Source organism: Condylura cristata, unplaced genomic scaffold, assembly GCF_000260355.1.
Source record: "Condylura cristata isolate star-nosed mole 26May11 unplaced genomic scaffold, ConCri1.0 scaffold00034, whole genome shotgun sequence".
Taxonomy (NCBI): Eukaryota; Metazoa; Chordata; class Mammalia; order Eulipotyphla; family Talpidae; genus Condylura; species Condylura cristata.
Genome location: NW_004567135.1, coordinates 13,778,525 through 13,795,360, shown reverse-complemented (window position 1 = coordinate 13,795,360; position 16,836 = coordinate 13,778,525). Strand labels below are relative to the sequence as shown.

At 42.2% G+C, this 16,836-nt stretch overlaps 1 protein-coding gene across 2 annotated transcripts in view; it reads right to left on the bottom strand.

The window, feature by feature from the left end:
* Positions 1-3,552, bottom strand: part of COPS7A (COP9 signalosome subunit 7A) — a 6,991-nt gene extending 3,439 nt beyond the window's left edge. Inside the window, exons 1-4 of one of the 2 annotated variants that reach the window (XM_004692893.2) lie at positions 3,357-3,552; positions 2,691-2,895; positions 459-534; positions 145-233 (exon numbers count right to left, since the gene is read on the bottom strand). In XM_004692893.2, the coding sequence (XP_004692950.1) occupies positions 145-233; positions 459-534; positions 2,691-2,852 (327 nt within the window). In that variant the 5' untranslated portion in view covers positions 2,853-2,895; positions 3,357-3,552. The remainder of the gene's footprint in view (positions 1-144; positions 234-458; positions 535-2,690; positions 2,896-3,356) is intronic. The other variant, XM_004692894.2, reaches the window with a different exon arrangement.
* Between the last annotated feature and the right edge of the window lie 13,284 nt (positions 3,553-16,836).

The window sequence follows — 16,836 nt, the reverse complement described above, 5'->3', positions numbered from 1 at the left end:
GGAGACAGGCTTTTAAGGGGTGTCGGGGGAGTCAGGGTAAGGAGTGTGGTCAAAGGCTGTGCTTGCATAAACTTGGGCCCCTGTGAAGGGGCCCACAGAAGGTTCTGGACCTCTCTGGCTCGGGACCGAGAAGCTGGCACTCACCTTGACTTTGGCAGCCAGGGTGACAACCGATAAGTGTCGAAGTTTATTTTTCTGAGCCTCCGTGAGTGGGGGGAGATTCCGGGCCTCCGCTGAGAAAAAAGGACAGACAGCAATCCTGACTTCACTTTCGTGGGAAGCCCTGCCTTTTTTTTTTTTTTTTTTTTCCTTTAATTCTTCCATGTCAGTTTAGGCTGGGACCTAAACCTTGCTTACACAGGGCTCTAAGTAGGATATCCCAGGAATTTCTTCTAAGTCCCTCCAGAAACTGCCCTTCTCCCATCAGTCCTACTCCAGAGCTCCAGTCTCTCCATTACCTAAGTAGTCTGCGTATGTCCCGTAAGCAAACACCGTGAGCAGCCGGAACGTGGAAGCGAAATCACTCTCAGCCAGCTGCATGAGGAAAGAGACAGCACGGAGGGATTCAGCTCTACCCTCCCAGACATCCCCGTTTTGAACTCCCCCTTCTGGCCCCATCTTACCCCTGGATATTACCTCTCCCAGCTCGGCAAAAGGAACTCTGCCTCTCTGCTCTCTCTCCCCATAGGCAGGACTCACGTTCACCCGCTGGGTTTTGTTTCCACTGTTCCCCAATCCTCCATAGGCCTCCAATTCCTACCCTAATTCCTGAGTTGAAAATTTAGAATGTTCACTCTAACAGACACATATCAGACACAGCAAATTGTGTTGTTGGTGCTTAGGGTGTGTTCAACATTTCAGAATCTGATGAGCCGTAGGGCAGTCTGCTGCACTGTCCTGGCGGAAGGAGGGACTCTCCCGCCGCAGCCTCACTCAGCTCTGTCAGCTGCACAGCCTAGGCACACACCAGAGATTGCAGGCCCTGCTTCAGATTCACCTCACCTGGAGGCTTTTATCACCCAGACTAGTCGATTCAGACCTCCTCTTCTCTATTACTTATCGCTCATTCCTGCGCCTCATCAATAACTACTTGCTAAGTACGTGATTTATACGGGCACGTCCATTTATTTATCTCTACCTCTGGAATGTAAGTTTTAGAGAGATAAGCAGTGTCATGTACTTTGTTTTATATACCCAGGTAACTAGCAGTGCTAAACAGGCACCCACTAAATGCTCCTTTTTCTTCATCTTGATTCCCTTTAGTTCCACTGAAAATGGAAAAGCAGCCATTGTTTCTCTGTACCACAGTGATTCCAGAAAGCTAAATCCACTGACTCAATTAAAGACCCTTAAAAACTTAATTCCTGGCCCTCCCTGGTGGCGCAGAGGGTTAAAGCACTGCACTGAGAATCTAAAGCCGCTTCCGCATGAGTTCGATTCCCGCCTGCCCCGGAGGTGACCACATGGTGGGGCAGACCTCTCCTGACCCGCCCGCTGCTCCCCTCAGCAGTGTAGTTCATTGATCTGCCTGTTCTGCTCCTCACTCTGTCTCTGGTGAAGCCTCTCACCGCCCCTGAGCCTCTGGCCTGTACCCCAGTTCTGTATGCACAAATAAATAAATCTTTAAAAAAAAAAAAAAACTTAATTCCTATTTGCCCACATCCTACTGTCATAGCCTCTCAAAACCAGGGCTGATGTCACCTCTCTCAGCAACCCATGTATTCTGGAATTTAAGTTCTTTTTTTCTTTTAAAGATTTATTTACTTATGCATACAGAAATGGGGTACAAGCCAGAGGTGCAGGGGCAGTGAGAGAATTCACCACTGAGTGTGGAGCAGAACAGCAGATCAACGAGGTATGCTGCTGAGGGGAGCAGCAGGCAATCTGCTGCACCATGTGGGCCACCTCCCCAGGTGGGGACCAAAGCCAGGGACTGAGGCCGGGGACCAAACCTGTGCTGGGCGGGGGCTGCGACTAGCTTTGCAGTGTTGTGCTTTAACCTGCTGCGCCACCAGGGAAGGTCCTGGATTTTAAATTCTTAGCTGTGCTGCTAGCATGCTGCCATGTGTGTCTGAGGAAAATATACCTTCTGCCTTATCTAATTCATCTGAATCAGCACATGGTGTGAAGTGGGAGAACAGGGCACGGTAATTTCAGATGTTTATTCCTTCCATTTGTAGCAGACTTTATACTTTTCCATAATCTCACTTAATTTCTACAATAACAGTGAGGGGCAGCATCATCTCCATTTCCAAAAGAGAAAACTAGAGCCCTAAAATAAGTGACCGGATTGAGGCGACCTGATAATTAAGAGCAATTACACTGGTTGAGACAAGCTGGAATCAGGTCTCCAATCCTAAATTACATGCACTTTTGCTTACAGATGAAAAATACTGGGTCTTACAGATCCACTCTATCTAAAAGCCACCCAAGATGAGATGAGCCTGAAGAAGAAGCCACAACTCCCAGTGCCTGCCTAGGCTGTCAGGCTGTCAGAAATGAGTGAGGCTGCCATAGGAGAGTCCTGCCTCCCGAACTGTCTGCGGCTCATCAGATTATGAAATAATCGAACACTCTATTCTTGTAAAATTGAATGGTTATGGGGTTGCAAAATGAGCCCTCTCCACCCATTTTCAAATTCAAAGGTTAGCTCCAAGCTTCCTCATGTGATAGCCAGGCCTGGCACCCACCTCTCTAACATTCGGCATATCCAGCAGTTCCCCAAACACGTAGACACCAGGGGCCTCCAGCACTTGGTGGATGAGTGTGGCCAGTGCAGCCCCCTTGGCTGACTTGGCCAGGAGCAAAAATTGCTCCTGGTTCTGCCCTGTCACCTTCACCTCCGCACTCATGGCTTCTCTTGGTTGGGGGGACCAGGGCTCAGGATGTCTGGAACTGCAAGGCAAGAGGATACGAAGCTGGAGGCCCCTGAACATTGTAAGGGTGGGAAGCACAGGAACTAAGGACGGGACTAAGGTGTTGAGTCACGTTTACAATAGGTCACCAGAGATGGATTAGTCTAGAACTAAGATCAAGGAGTCCTCGGAAGGGCCACTTTGATGGAAGCAGGACTGAGACAGGGCTGCCACGCCCACCATTTCCCCCTCTCCTCCCGGGCCTAATCCCAAACCCCATCATGAGCTTCCTATTGAACCCCACGGTACTCTGATGCAGTAGGGAGAAGGATGTCACATGGTGTCCACCCCAACGACGACGACCCCTCAAATCTACACCCGTGTCCCACAGGTGCCCCCAACCATGTGACCTCACCCTCAGGAACCATGCACATGGCTCCGCCCTCTCCCTTAAAGAGGCCACCCAAGGATCGCGAGCTCCCACCAACCGCCCGGTCGTACCCTGGGTCAGACTCTGCGGGCAGCTAACCTGGAAGCTTCCTCTTCCAGCGCGCCGGGCGGGGCCGAGGCGCCGTCACCTCCGGCAGCTGCTCTGAGCTTTTCCTGCCACCTCCCTGCAGGGTCGCTCTGGCCACTAAACTCTATGGCTGACTTCCGGCCAATACTTCCGCTCTTACGAACAGATTTTGGGTGGGACATGCCTCGCCCCCGCCTACCGCCTGGAGAAGCTCCTGTTAGTGACACATCGCGTTCTACTTTTTGATTGGTTGTACAGGAAAGACTGACAGGAGCCCCCTACCCCCTTTTGTTTCAATAAAACTTTATTGTTGAAAAAGCTCTAGATACTAAATGCATGAGAACCTGGGTCTCTTGCGCGTTGGGGTCCTTCAGAGCTGCACATGATGCCTGAAGCGAGAAGAAAGCCGTAATGAAGACAAGAAAAAAGAGGGTAGGGAGGAGAAAAAGGAGAAAAAGAATAGAAGCTTAGTAGCAGAGATGACCTGGAGAGTTAAACCACTAACTTTTTTTCTTAATTTTTAAAATAATATAATAGTTTATTTTTACACCATTTTGTGCCTTTGTCCCTTTCAGTTGTAATCCCCTTGGGCTTCCCATTACCAAATCACCCGTGTGCCATCACCACAGTCCGGTGCACTTCCCTCTCCCCCACCGTTTTTGATCCCATTCCCCACTCCACCCCCTAAAAATGTCTCTGGTATATAGTTGCTCATTATTATTATTATTTTCTCCCCTGATCCTTTATACTCTTGCTATGAGTGAAACCATTCAGTATTTTTCCTTTTCTTTCTGGCTTATTCACAAAGCATGATTGCTTCCAGCCCCATCTATGTTGCTGCAAAAGGCATGTATTTATCTTTTTTGATTGTTGAGTAATAGTCCATTGTATATATGTACCACACCTTTTTAATCCAGTCAACCATTTTTGGGCATTTGGGCTGTTTCCATGTCTTTCCAATTGTGAATAAAGCAGCAATAAACATGGGGGTGCAGGTGTCTTTTTGAGTCAGTGTTTTTATGTCTTTTGGGTAGATACCTAGGAGTGGGATTGCTGGGTAATATAGAAGCTCCATTTTTAGCAGTTTGAGAAACCTCCAAACAGTTTTCCGTAGTGTAAACCACTAACCACTAATTTTTTAAAGATTTTTTTATTTATGCACACAAGAACTGGGATGTAGGCCAGAAGTGGGGTTGGTGAGAAGATTCACCAGATATAGAGTGGGGAGTAGAACAGACAGATCAACTGAAATACACTGTTGAAGGAAGCAGTGGGAGAGACAAGAGAGGTCTGCTGTGCCATGTGGGTCAGCTCCTTAGCCAGATCGAACTCATGGTGCAGTAGCTGGCAATAGTTTGATAGTACTGTGTCTTTAACTTCACTCCCCTGGCTGGGGATCATAGCTTCATAGTGCTGAGAGTTTAACCTCGCTACCACCAGGGAGGCCAACTAATTTTATTATATTATTGAGGATAAAGGGAAAAGAAGTGGAAAAAGTAAAGGAAATAATAATAGCTATCATGGAGCCTCTTTGGTGGCGCAAGGGGTTAAGTTACAGCACTATTCCCTGCCAGAGAGTTAACCCACCTCCACCCACCCCCATGTCTGGCTTACACCCCAGTTCATATGTTTAACTAAAAATAGCCTTAAAAATAAAAGCAGTGGTTTAACTACCCCTGGGTAATTGCTGCTGCTAAACTTCTCTTAAAAAAAAAAAAAGCATCTTTTAAAAGTTTAACCCACTGAATCTTTATAATTATACTTAGTCCCCTTGGTGAACCCAGGATAATAGGGGAGGATGCCTCTGTCCTGTACCTTGAGTTGTAATTCCCTTGGGGGAGGGAGGGAGGTTAGGTGAAAGGTAGGCATGTTATTGTCATTTTACACATGAAGAAATTGAAGCTCATTGTAATTCAGGGATGTGCCTGAAACCCAGATTTTTTTTTTTACCCAAAGTTTCACCGTGTGGGGTATACCTCGTGGCACAATGGGTTAAAGTGCAACTCTCTGAAGCTATCCACTGCCATTGCAGCACAAAGTTGATCCCTGGCCAGGGAGCTGACCCACATGATGCAGGAGGCCTCTCCTGTCTTACCTGATGTTGTGCTCAGCAGTGTATTTCAGTCAATCCACCTGTTCTGTTCCCCTCTGGTTCAAGTGAATCCTCTAACCCCACCTCTGGCCTGTACCTCAGGGGTTCTTGTATGCATAAATAAAATAAATCTTTTTTTAAAGTAAAACTTTTAAAAAGTTTCACCATGCTTTGGAAAATAAGTAACTTTTTTTTATATAGTTTTATAACAGACTTGGAGTCAGTCCATAGAGAAGTTAACATCTTCAAGGCTTTATTTAATTCACTTAATGCTAACAATTTATTATTTTACCCTTTTCCAGGTTGAAACCGTGGTCCAGGGAAGTTAACTAGCCATATGTAATGGAAAGAGGAAAAAGAAACATAAATGGCCTTTGGATTTGAAGGAAATTTAAACTTAGCATTTATGGTGCACATGGCTTGGCTTATGATAGAAAATGAGAAGCAGTAAGCAGAGAAAGAAGAGAAATGGAGGGGGAGGGTGGAGGAAAAAGAAGAAGAAATGAATAGAAGAGATGACATGTAAAAGTGAGAACAACACAATAAAATAGTCAAAGTTTGAAGGAATTAGTGATTTGATTAGTACAACCTTAGCCATTTAAAGGGGGAAGAAAAAGAAAAAATATAAGTGCAAAGAATAAGAAAAGTACCAACACTTGTTCTATTGTGAACCAGGTCTTAATTCAACTTTTTAAATACTTCTCTTTTTTAGAGAAATTTTAGGCTTACAATAAAGTTGAGAGGAAGTTACAGAGACTTCCCATATACCCGGTACCTCCAAACACACGTCCTTTACCAACCTCACTCAGAGAATGGCATTTTTTTGGTCAAAGGTAAATCTACACTGAAACATCATAGCCACCAAAGTATATATTTTATCTAAATGTTTGTTCTTCTGGTACATTCACTGGTTCTAGGAAAATGTATAATGGCATAGCCACCATTTTATCACACACTGTATTTTCACTTATCTAAAAAAAATCCTCTGTTCTCTGTGGAGACATCTCCCTCTTCTCTCTTTTGCACAACTACTAATATCTTAATTGCTTCTTTTAGATCTGCCTTTTCCAGAATGGCATATTGTTACAATCATATAACATGTAGCTGTTTCAGAATAGCTTTGTTTACTTTATGGTTCCTTTATATCATTTCTTTTTAGTGCTAAATAGTATTCCATTATCTGGATTTACCTGTTTATTCATTCATCTACTGAAGGACATCATGGTTGTTCCTAAGTTTTGGCAATTATAAATAAAACTCCTACAAATATCCATGTGCAAAGTTTTGTGAAGGTGAGTTTTCAACTCCTTTGTGTAAACAGCATGGAGTATGACTGCTGGATCATATATTTTTAGTTTTATAAGAACCACTGAACTGTCTTCCATAGTGGCTGTACCACTTTGCCTTTCCAGCAACAGACTAATGAGAGTTTCTGTTCATTCACACCCTGACAAGCTTTTGATGTTGTCAATGTTTCAGATTTTAACCATCCTAATAGATGTGTAGGAATAGCACTGTTTTAACCATTTTCCTGGTGACACATGATGTGAAACATGTTTTTCATATGCTTTCTTACTATCTGTATTCTCCTCTGGTGATGGGTCTGTTAAGGTGTCTCGCCAACTTTTAAGTCATGTGATTTGTTTTCTTATTGTTGAATTTTAAGAGTTATTTGTATACTTTGGATAAGTCTTTGTCAAATGAATCTTTTGTAAATATTTTTCTTTTAATCTGTGTTTTCTAATTCTGTTGATATTATCTTATCAAAAATAGATGATATCCTAAAAACAGAACATAAATTTTTAACCTTAAAATGCAGCTGATGAATTATTTCATGGTTTGGTTTTATTTTCTGGTATTGTATCTAAAAAGGCACCACCAAACCTAAGGCCATCTAGGCTTTCGTCTATGCTATCTTTTAGGAGCTATATATAATTTTGCTTTCAATATTTTGATCTAAGGTCCATTTTGAGTTAGTTTTTGTAAAGTGAAAAAGTTTATATCTTCATTTTTTTTTTTTTGCAGTGTGAAAAAATTCAATATATTTGTTCCAGCTCCATTTGTTGAAGAGACTATCTTTGATCCGCTATATTGCCTTTGCTCCTTTGTCAATATAATCAAATATATGTTGGCTATATTTTCTTTTGGGGGGTCTATTTTGAGGTTTTATACTCTGTTTCTCTGACCTGTCTGTCTATTCTTTCACCAATAGTACTCTTTTTTAATTCCTTTCACATTATAGTTAGTTTCGATATCCGGCAGTGTTAAATCTCCTGTTTTGGTCTTCTTTAATATTGTGTTGAGTATTGTGTTTTGTCTCTCCATAGAAACCTTAGAGTTATTGTATTAATAGCCCTAAAATAATTTCCTGGAATTGTGTTGAATCTATAGATTAGTCTGGAAGGACTGACATCTTGACAATATTGACTCTTGCTATTCACAGACTTTCTTTTTTATTTGTTTAGTTCTTTTATTTTGTTCATCAGTTTTGTAGTTTTCCTCATATATTTTATTAGATATATACTTAAATATTTCCCTCTCTCTCCCTTTGTGTGTGTGGTGCCACTGTAAACAGTACTGTGTTTTTAGTTTCAAATCCCACTTTTCACTGTGTATCTAGGAAAACCATTGACTTTTGTATTAACCTATATCCTGCAATCTGAATAGACTTACTTATAATTCCCAGGAGGGTTTTTTTAAAGACTATTTCAGATTTCCACATAAATGATATGTCATTTGTGCCTTCCCAATTATGCCTTCTTTTACTGCATTAGCAAGAGATTCTCTGAAAGGAGTAGTGAGAGGGGACATCCTTGCCTTGTATACCTGACCTTAGTGGGAATGTTTTATTAAATATTAAATAAGATGTTAGCTATAGGACCTGTTCCATTTTTTTATTCGATCTCCTCAGCAACCCTTTGAGTGTTTATTAATGTCTTAGTTGGGGCCTCCCTGTTGGTTTAAGGGTTTAACTATGAAACTGCAGCACAAGTCTGATCCTCAGCCACATGGCACAGCAGACCTCTCCTGTCTCACATACTACTCCCCTCAGCAGTGTATTTCTGTACATCTGCCTGTTTTGCTCCTCATTTGGTCTCTGGTGTGTCCTCTCACCCCCCCCCCAACCTCTGGCCTGCACCCCAGTTCTTGTCTGCATAAATAAATAAATCTTTAAAAAAATAATAATTTGTTGAAGGTGACTAGTATACGTGGTGGAACTGAGTTCCAAATGAAAGTTAGTCTGATTCCAACACTATGTTAAGAAAGACAAGAAAAAAGGGCCCTCCCTGGTCGTCCAACGCTGTGAGTCTGTCTGCAGCCACTGTAATGCATGTTCGATTTCGATTTCCAGCTTGAGAGAGGTGACCCACATAGCTTGGCAGACCTTTCCTGGCCCACCCGCTACTCCCCCCTCAGCAGTGTATTTCACTTGATCTCCCTGTTCTGCTCCCCACTCTGTTTCTGGTGAATCTAGTGAATCCTCTCACCTCCCATCCCAATACCTCTGGCCTGTATCCCAGTTCTTGTCTGCATAAATAAATAAATCTTAAAAAAAAAAAGAGAGAAGAAAAAAAAGAAAAACCAGAAAGGGCATACAGAAGAGGAAGGAGAATGAGAAAGCCTGAAATGACGTCCTGACTCAGCTTTAAACCAGCTGTGACCTGAAAGCAAATTGTGCCATCTTGTGGTATCTCCTTTACTATCTACAAAGTGAGCAACTAGACAATCACATCTCTAAGACCAAGTCTGATTCTGATGTGGTCTGGTTCTGTGAAAGATGGAGCAGTGGAAAGAGAAAACAGGAGGATGGTTAACAAGTAGGAAAAGAGAATATGGGGAAGAAACAGGAGGTGATAGACTAAAGAAGTGAAATAGAAAGTACACAGAGAGAAGTGGAAGATGAGTGAAAAAGAAAAGAAAGAACTAGAGATGCAGAAGTTGGCCAGAAAAAAAATAAAGCTTTTTGTGGGGGTGGAATAGGGAAGGGGGATCAGAAACAGTGGGGGGAGGGAAATGCACTGGACTATGGTGATGGCACATGGGTGATTTGGTGATAGGAAGCTCACGGAGGTTACAACTGATATGGAAAAATGCACAAAAATATGTAAAAATAAACTATTATTAAAAAAACTATAACATTAAAAAAATAAAGCTCTCCAAAAGGAGGGTGAGAGCTAATTAAACGAGCAAAACCTAGGACTCAACATTTATTCACTCCTTAGTTACTAAGTGACAGTTATGTTCAAAGCCAAGTGCCAGGCTGCTTTTTAATGCTAAAGATAGTAAACAAGATGCGCTATAATAAAGCAAGAAAAGCTGAGTGACAGTCAAGGAGTAAGACACATTATAAAATATTCGTCATTGATTCAGAAGGCACATATTGAGTACCTCTTATTGCCAGGCATTGTTCTATTAGGAATACAAAATACTCACCCTCTTGATGTTTTGATTCTGTGTAAGACTCAGTCAATACGTGTGTGTGTGTGTAATATATGTACATATTATGAAGAAAAACAAAAACAAGGAGAAGGATGTGAGGTATTCATGATATATTTGCTATTTACATATGGTAGTACAGCAAATCCTCTCTTTCAGAGAACTTTAAGAATCTCATGCTCTACTGACTGAGCTAGCCAGGTGCTTTAGAGGACTTTAAAAAAAGAAAAAGGAGCAAGTCATATGGATTTCAGTGGGTAGTATTCTGGGCATGGAAATTGTAAGTGCAAAGGCTTTGAGGTGGGAACATACTTGATGTGTTTAAGGAACAGCCGGGGGATTTGTGTGGCTACAGCCAAGTGAGCAAGAGGGAAAGATGTCGGGGAAGAGGTCTGAAGAGAGCAGGGTGACCAAATCATCTCAGGTTTGTTTGTTTTTTAAAGATTTCTTTATATATGTATACATCCAAGAACTGGGTTGTAGGTCAGAGGTGGTGGGTCATAGGGGGTAGAGGGGACTGAGAGTAATCATAAGAGACTAAGTGGGGAGCAGAACAGGTGGATTCACTGTCACTGCTGAGGGAAGTAGCAGACAAAACAAGAGAGGTGCTGCACCATGTGGGTCAGCAACCTGGTTGGGGATCAAACTGTTGCAGTAGCTGCTAATAGCAGCCACAGTGCTGAGACTTACCCCCTTGCACCACCAGGGAGGCCCTCATCTCAGGTTGGGGACCATTATAAGCACTTTGGCTCTTACGCTGAATGATGGGCAGCCAATAGAGGATTTGAGCCAAGGAGTAACAGGAATTGGCCCATATGCTTAAAATACCACATTGGCTCCATGAACAGAAGCAGCAAGTCCAATTAGGAGGCTACTGCAATGTTCCAGGTGAGAATGATGGTGACTTGGACCAAGTGGAAGTGAGAAGTAGTTTAATTATGAATTTAATTTAAACCTAGAGTGGATTAAATGTAAAGTGTGAAAGGAAAAGAAAGCTAAGAATTACATCATACAAACAAGTTGCAACAAACTTTCAAAGTATAGAGCATTTCAATTTAACTTTTCCAAGATTGGATAAGAAAAGATACAGATCAATTCATGCCATGGAGCCAAATGACTTAATAACCAAATCAGAGAAGAAAACAAGTCAGAAAATACTAGAAAGGAAAATTACAAATCTTTCTTATTAATGAGATTAAAAATAAACCTTCCATCAAACACTTATAACTCTATCTAGCAATGTGCAGAAAGATAATACATAAATTAATCTCACAAATTTAATGGTTGCATAATATTAGAAAAGACATTCATTTATTCATCATGTTAATAGGTTAAGGGAATAAATCATACAATCCCAGTAAATACAGAAAAGGTATATAATGAGATATCACAATTAAATCACAAATGGATGAACATTTGTGATTTTAAAAATCTTTTAGAAAACTAGGAGAGGGGGACCTCCCTTATTGGAGCACTGTGAGGTTAACTGAGCCTTGGTCACTTTAGGAGTTCGATCCTCACCCTGGAGGTGATCCACATGGCACAGTGGACCTCTCCTGTCTCACCACTGATCCTCTCAGCAATGCACTTTGTCAATCTGCCTGTTCTGCTCCCCATTTTGGTTCTGGTGAATCCTCTCACTGCCCCTGCACCTCTGCCCTGTACCCCATTTCTGTATGCATAAGTAAATAAAATATTTTTTAAAACTAGGAAGGAACTTGTTAATCTGATATACCAGGGACACCTGGTATCACCAACTCCATTTAGTTTTATAATAGGCATCCCAATCAGTAGTAAAAGAAGGGTGGTGGTGGTTGTAAAATAATTAGATTAGAAAAGTAAAAACTGTTACCATTTATAGAAATGTGATTAACTTATGTAGAAAAGTATTAGAATAAGAATTTAACAAGGTTACTTGATAAAAAAAATATATACAAAACCAACCATATACCTACATATAAACAACAAAAACTATTAGATAACTTTGAAAATTTTCTGCTCCCAATTTATGAAAAATATCAGATACCAATGTTTAAGTGTAACAAAATATGTATAAGACCTAAATGCAACAAAGTATAACTTATTGTAAGACAATGAAGAAGACCTAACATAAATGGAAAGTATTGTCACATTTATAGATTAGAAGCCCTATATATCAGGATCAAGTCAATTTTCCATAAAGTGACTTATAGCACATGACACAAGCTATGTGACTGACAAATCTGTTGACTGACAAATTCTGAATCAAAAGGAAAATCTCTGAAAAAATCAGAATTGTTAGCTTGTGTTACGACCTCCCTTTTTATATAATCACAGTACAATCTTATAATCAAAACTCCAACAAGCTTTTTGAAGAAATACTAACAAACTGATTCTAAAATTTATACGGAGGGGTCTCCCTGGTGGCACAGGGGTTAAAGTCTCAGTGCTATGAAGCTCACCAGCCTCTGCTGCTTGAGTTCAATCCTCCGCCAGGTTGTTAACCCACACAGCACAGCAGATTTCGCCTGTTTCAAAGCTGCTCTCCTCAGCAGTGTATTTCAGCAGAACCGTCTGTTCTGCTCCTGACTCTGTCTCAATCCTCTCACCCCCCCACACACACCTCAGGCCTGTATTCCAGTTCTTATATGCATAAGTAAATAAAAATAAATCCTTAAAATTTACATGGAAATGCAAGAGGTCAAGAAGCCATGATGGTAAACAAGAAGGACTTGTTTTACAAGATCCCAGGACATAACTATAAAAACATGATGATTAACTTAATATAGCTTCAGCACAAACTGACAACTGGAATACAATACGAAGTCTAGAAACAGTTGTACACATACATGTCCTGATTCATGACAGAACTTGCACTTATGAACAGCAAAGAAAGGACACACACTTCAGTGTGGCTGTGGTATTTGCATATCTACATGATAAAATAAAATAAAATCCATACCTTAAGTCCTAAAAAAATTCCTCACTATACTATAGGCTAAATCGAAAAGGAAAATGAAAAGACTTTCAGAAGATAATATAAAAGAATATATTCATGAATTCAGAGAAATGGAATATTTCTTAAGATTCCTGTAACTAACCTTCAAGGAAGAATTGATGAATTTGACTACATTAAAATTTAGAACATCTGTTCATCTAAAGATAAGCTACAGAATGGAAAGATGAATGTGTCCAGGATACATAACTGAAAAAGATGTGGCCAGGGTTTATAAAGAACTGCTACAAATAAGAAATAACAGTAATTTTGAAAACTCCTAATAGGGCCCTCCCTGGTGGCGCAGAGGGTTAAAGCACAGCACTGAGAAGCTAAGGCCACTTCCGCATAAGTCCCATTCCCCGGCCTGCCCCGAAGGTGACTACATGGCGCGGCAGACCTCTCCTGACCCGCCCGCTGCTCCCCTCAGCAGTGTACTTTGTCGATCTGCTGTTCTGCTCCCCACTCTGTCTCTGGTGAAGCCTCTTACTGCCCCTGAGCCTCTGGCCTGTACCCCAGCTCTGTATGCACAAATAAATAAATCTTGAAAAAAAAAAAAACTCCTAACAATAAAAATTACAAATCTGCATTGAATATTTGAACTAGCACTTCACAAGAGGAAATCTACAAGATCAATAACATATGTAAAAGTAATCAACTTCACTGATAATCAGGGGAATGCAAACCCTTATAATGGACTTCCCAGCCAGAGTAATATGCATTATGCAAAAGCCATAGTGCAATATCACTGGACACACCAGAACAGCTAAAATTAAAGTCTGAAGATACCAAGTGTTGACAAGAATATAGAGCATGAGAAACTCCTGTATACTAATGAGAGTTCAAGGTTAAACTGTTTTGGAAGAGTTTAGTATTACCTAATAAAATGGAAGAAACCTTATGAGACAATGATATATAACACACATACATAGTATTACTACATATATATCTTCAAAAACTGACAAAAGAAACTATATTACTAAGGAATATACACAAATATGGGGAAACAATTAAGAAAAACAAGGAAACAATTGTTTCAAAAGTTGTACTACTGCTTTTCTGCTGTAGGAAGTCATGGTGAATGATGTAGTTTTTTTTTTTTTAGTACAGCCAAGATTCTTTTATTTGGTCTGCAAGGTGCTTACACAAGTATTCCCTCTATAAGAATTCTTTTGTAGTATATTTTATATTTAGGCTTTGTTGCATTTGTTTTAATTTGTGTTAGGTCTTCCTTATTTTGACAATAGTTATTTTAAAAATTTTTTAGAGTTGGCCCTCCCTGGTGGCATAGCGGGTTAAAGCACAGCACTAGGAAGCTAAAGCCACTTCCGCATGAGTTCGATCCCTGCCTGCCCCGGAGGTGACCACATGGCGAGCCAGACCTCTCCTGACCCGCCCGCTGCTCCCCTCAGCAGTGTTCTTCATCGATCTGCCTGTTCTGCTCCCCACTCTGTCTCTGGTGAAGCCTCTCGCCACCCCTGCACCTCTGGCCTGTACCCCAGTTCTGTATGAATAAATAAATCTTTAAAAAAAATTTTTTTAGAGTTAAAAAAAATAACCATTGAAAGAGTGTTTCCAAACAAATAATTGAGAATGCCCCAGAAGCCCTCAATGTCAAAGGTTGGCAGGAAATACTCACACAATGAGCCCCCTTGCCACAGACCCTCAGGGGCACTGGGGTTCCTGAGGTGCAGGTTGTGTTGTGATTTGTGCATCTACCTCCCAGTACACCAATGTGCACTGTCTTTCCCAGGCTACTGGAGACACTACAAGGATGGCCGGCTCACAGCTGTTCTGACTTCAGCATGATGGGCTGTCAGGGACAGAGGAGCAGGAGGGAGGGCTGCTGCTGCAGATGCTGGTCAGAACAGCAAGCTTCCTTATGGGAGGCGGGAGTCTGAGCTAATGAGAGTAAAAGGCTGGAGGAGTGTGTGTGTGTGTGTGCATGTGCATGCACTCAGCTTAAGGCACTGGGCCCAAGGCCGAGATCAGGGAGGTCTGGCAGACAGAGGAAAAGAGGAAAGAGGCAGGTGGGGAGCAGGGGAGAGAGGAGTTCCCAGCTGCCCAGGGCCCTCACTGAAATTCATTAAGCAATAGACATTGAGTACCCACTACGTTCAGGCACTGCAGTAGAGCTAGGATAAGACAGCTGAGATCTTTGCTTTCTAGTAAATGTGGCAGGGTGAGCACAGACAACAAAGGGTAAACAAATATAGTTCCTTTCAGAGAGTGATGGATTAGAAAGACAACAAGACATTCCAGAGAGGTAGATTGGGTAGCTGAATGACAGGACAGAACCCACAAGGTAAACACAGGATTGAGGCCAGCAAAACACTCCAGGAGGAGGGAACTGAAAGTGCAATGGTGCTTAGAGAATGATCTGGGATGTTCTAGAACATCAAGAATTCAGATGGAGCGAACATTGTTTATGAGGACTAGAAGTCAGAGGGTCACTCCTAACAAGGATTTCAGATTTATTGCAAAGTACAATGGAAAGCCACTCAAATATTTTCAGCAGTGAAGAAAATATGATTTAGATTAAAAAAAATAATTAGATACTGTGAAGTCTAGTTTGTAAAGAACAAGGACAGAAGCAAAGGATCAGTTAGGGAGCTACTGATCCTATAACATCACAGATGAGAAATAATGTCTTGGGCCAGGATGATAGCTATAAAATGGGTGGCATGAAGTGGATGAATCAATCCAGTATGTATTTTGGATGCAAAGCTTACAGGACCTGCTGGTGAATTAGATACAGGGTGGGAAACGGTAAGAAAAGGGAAGGGGAAAAAGGATGCTGTCTAGGTTTTTAGCCTGTACAAGTAAGAGCCATATTATCTGGATGGGGAACACTGGGAGAGAAATGAATTGGTGGGGACAGAATTCAAGACATCTATTTTAGCCACATTAGTTTCGCATGGCTGTTAGACAGTCAAGTGGAGATGTCAAGGAGGCTGCTGGGTAAATGAGTTTGGAGCTCTGGAAATAAATTTAGGACTCGCTGACATTTACATAGTATTTAAGTCCTGAGACTGGATGACATCACTGGACAGAGAATGTGGAAAGAGGGCCAAGGACTAAGCCATAGGAAGCTGTAACGTTAGAGGTCAAGCAGAGACTGAGAAGGAAATGCCAATGAGGCTGGAGGGAAACCAGGGGAGTGCAGGGTCCGAGACCTACAAGAGCAGCAGAGTAGTGTGCTAGGGAGAAATAGAGTGGGGTGCGATGGGAACCGGGAAGGCAACTTTTGATTGAAGGTTTAGGGAAGGCCTCCCAGAGAAGGTGTTGTTGATGTAAGTGAAAACAAAGAGTGAGTCATTGTTAAAATTCTGGAGAAAACTCTAGGCAGAAGGAACAGCAAGTGCAAAGGCCCTGTGGCAAATTAAGCTCCTTTATTTCTAGGAACACAGATCAGGTCCAGTGTGGCTGGACACACACCTAGGACTGCGTCGTAAAGGGCCTTGTAAGCCACAGGAAGAAGTTCTGATCTTCTCAAAGGTAGAAAAGCTGGGCAATGTGACTTGCTCTACTGATTTTAAAAATAACCGGGCTGCTTCAAGGAGGCTGCATTGTTACAGGACCACAGAAGAATTAAACTCTTGGGACAATCCAAGGGTCGTGGCGAGGTCTTCAATCCCCGACCCCGACCCCCCACCCGGCCTTGATCTCCGCAGGGCGCTCTCCACCAGCGGCCGGGAAGGATGTGGACGGCGAGAGTTCAATGACTCAGACTCTCAAAAACTGAGTGGGGCGGCCGTGGGTGTCCATGCAGCTGGGGTGAACGGGATGGAGAACATCGCCGTAAGAACTTGAGGGAACCCAACGGTCGCTCTGTGGCCCACTCTAACCCTCCCCCTGACTGAGAGGGCGCGACTCTAGCAGCGCGGCAGAAGGAGGGTTAAATCATGACAGGCGGGAGGGGGAGAGGCGGAGACCCGCGCTCGGAGCCGCCGCGCCGAGC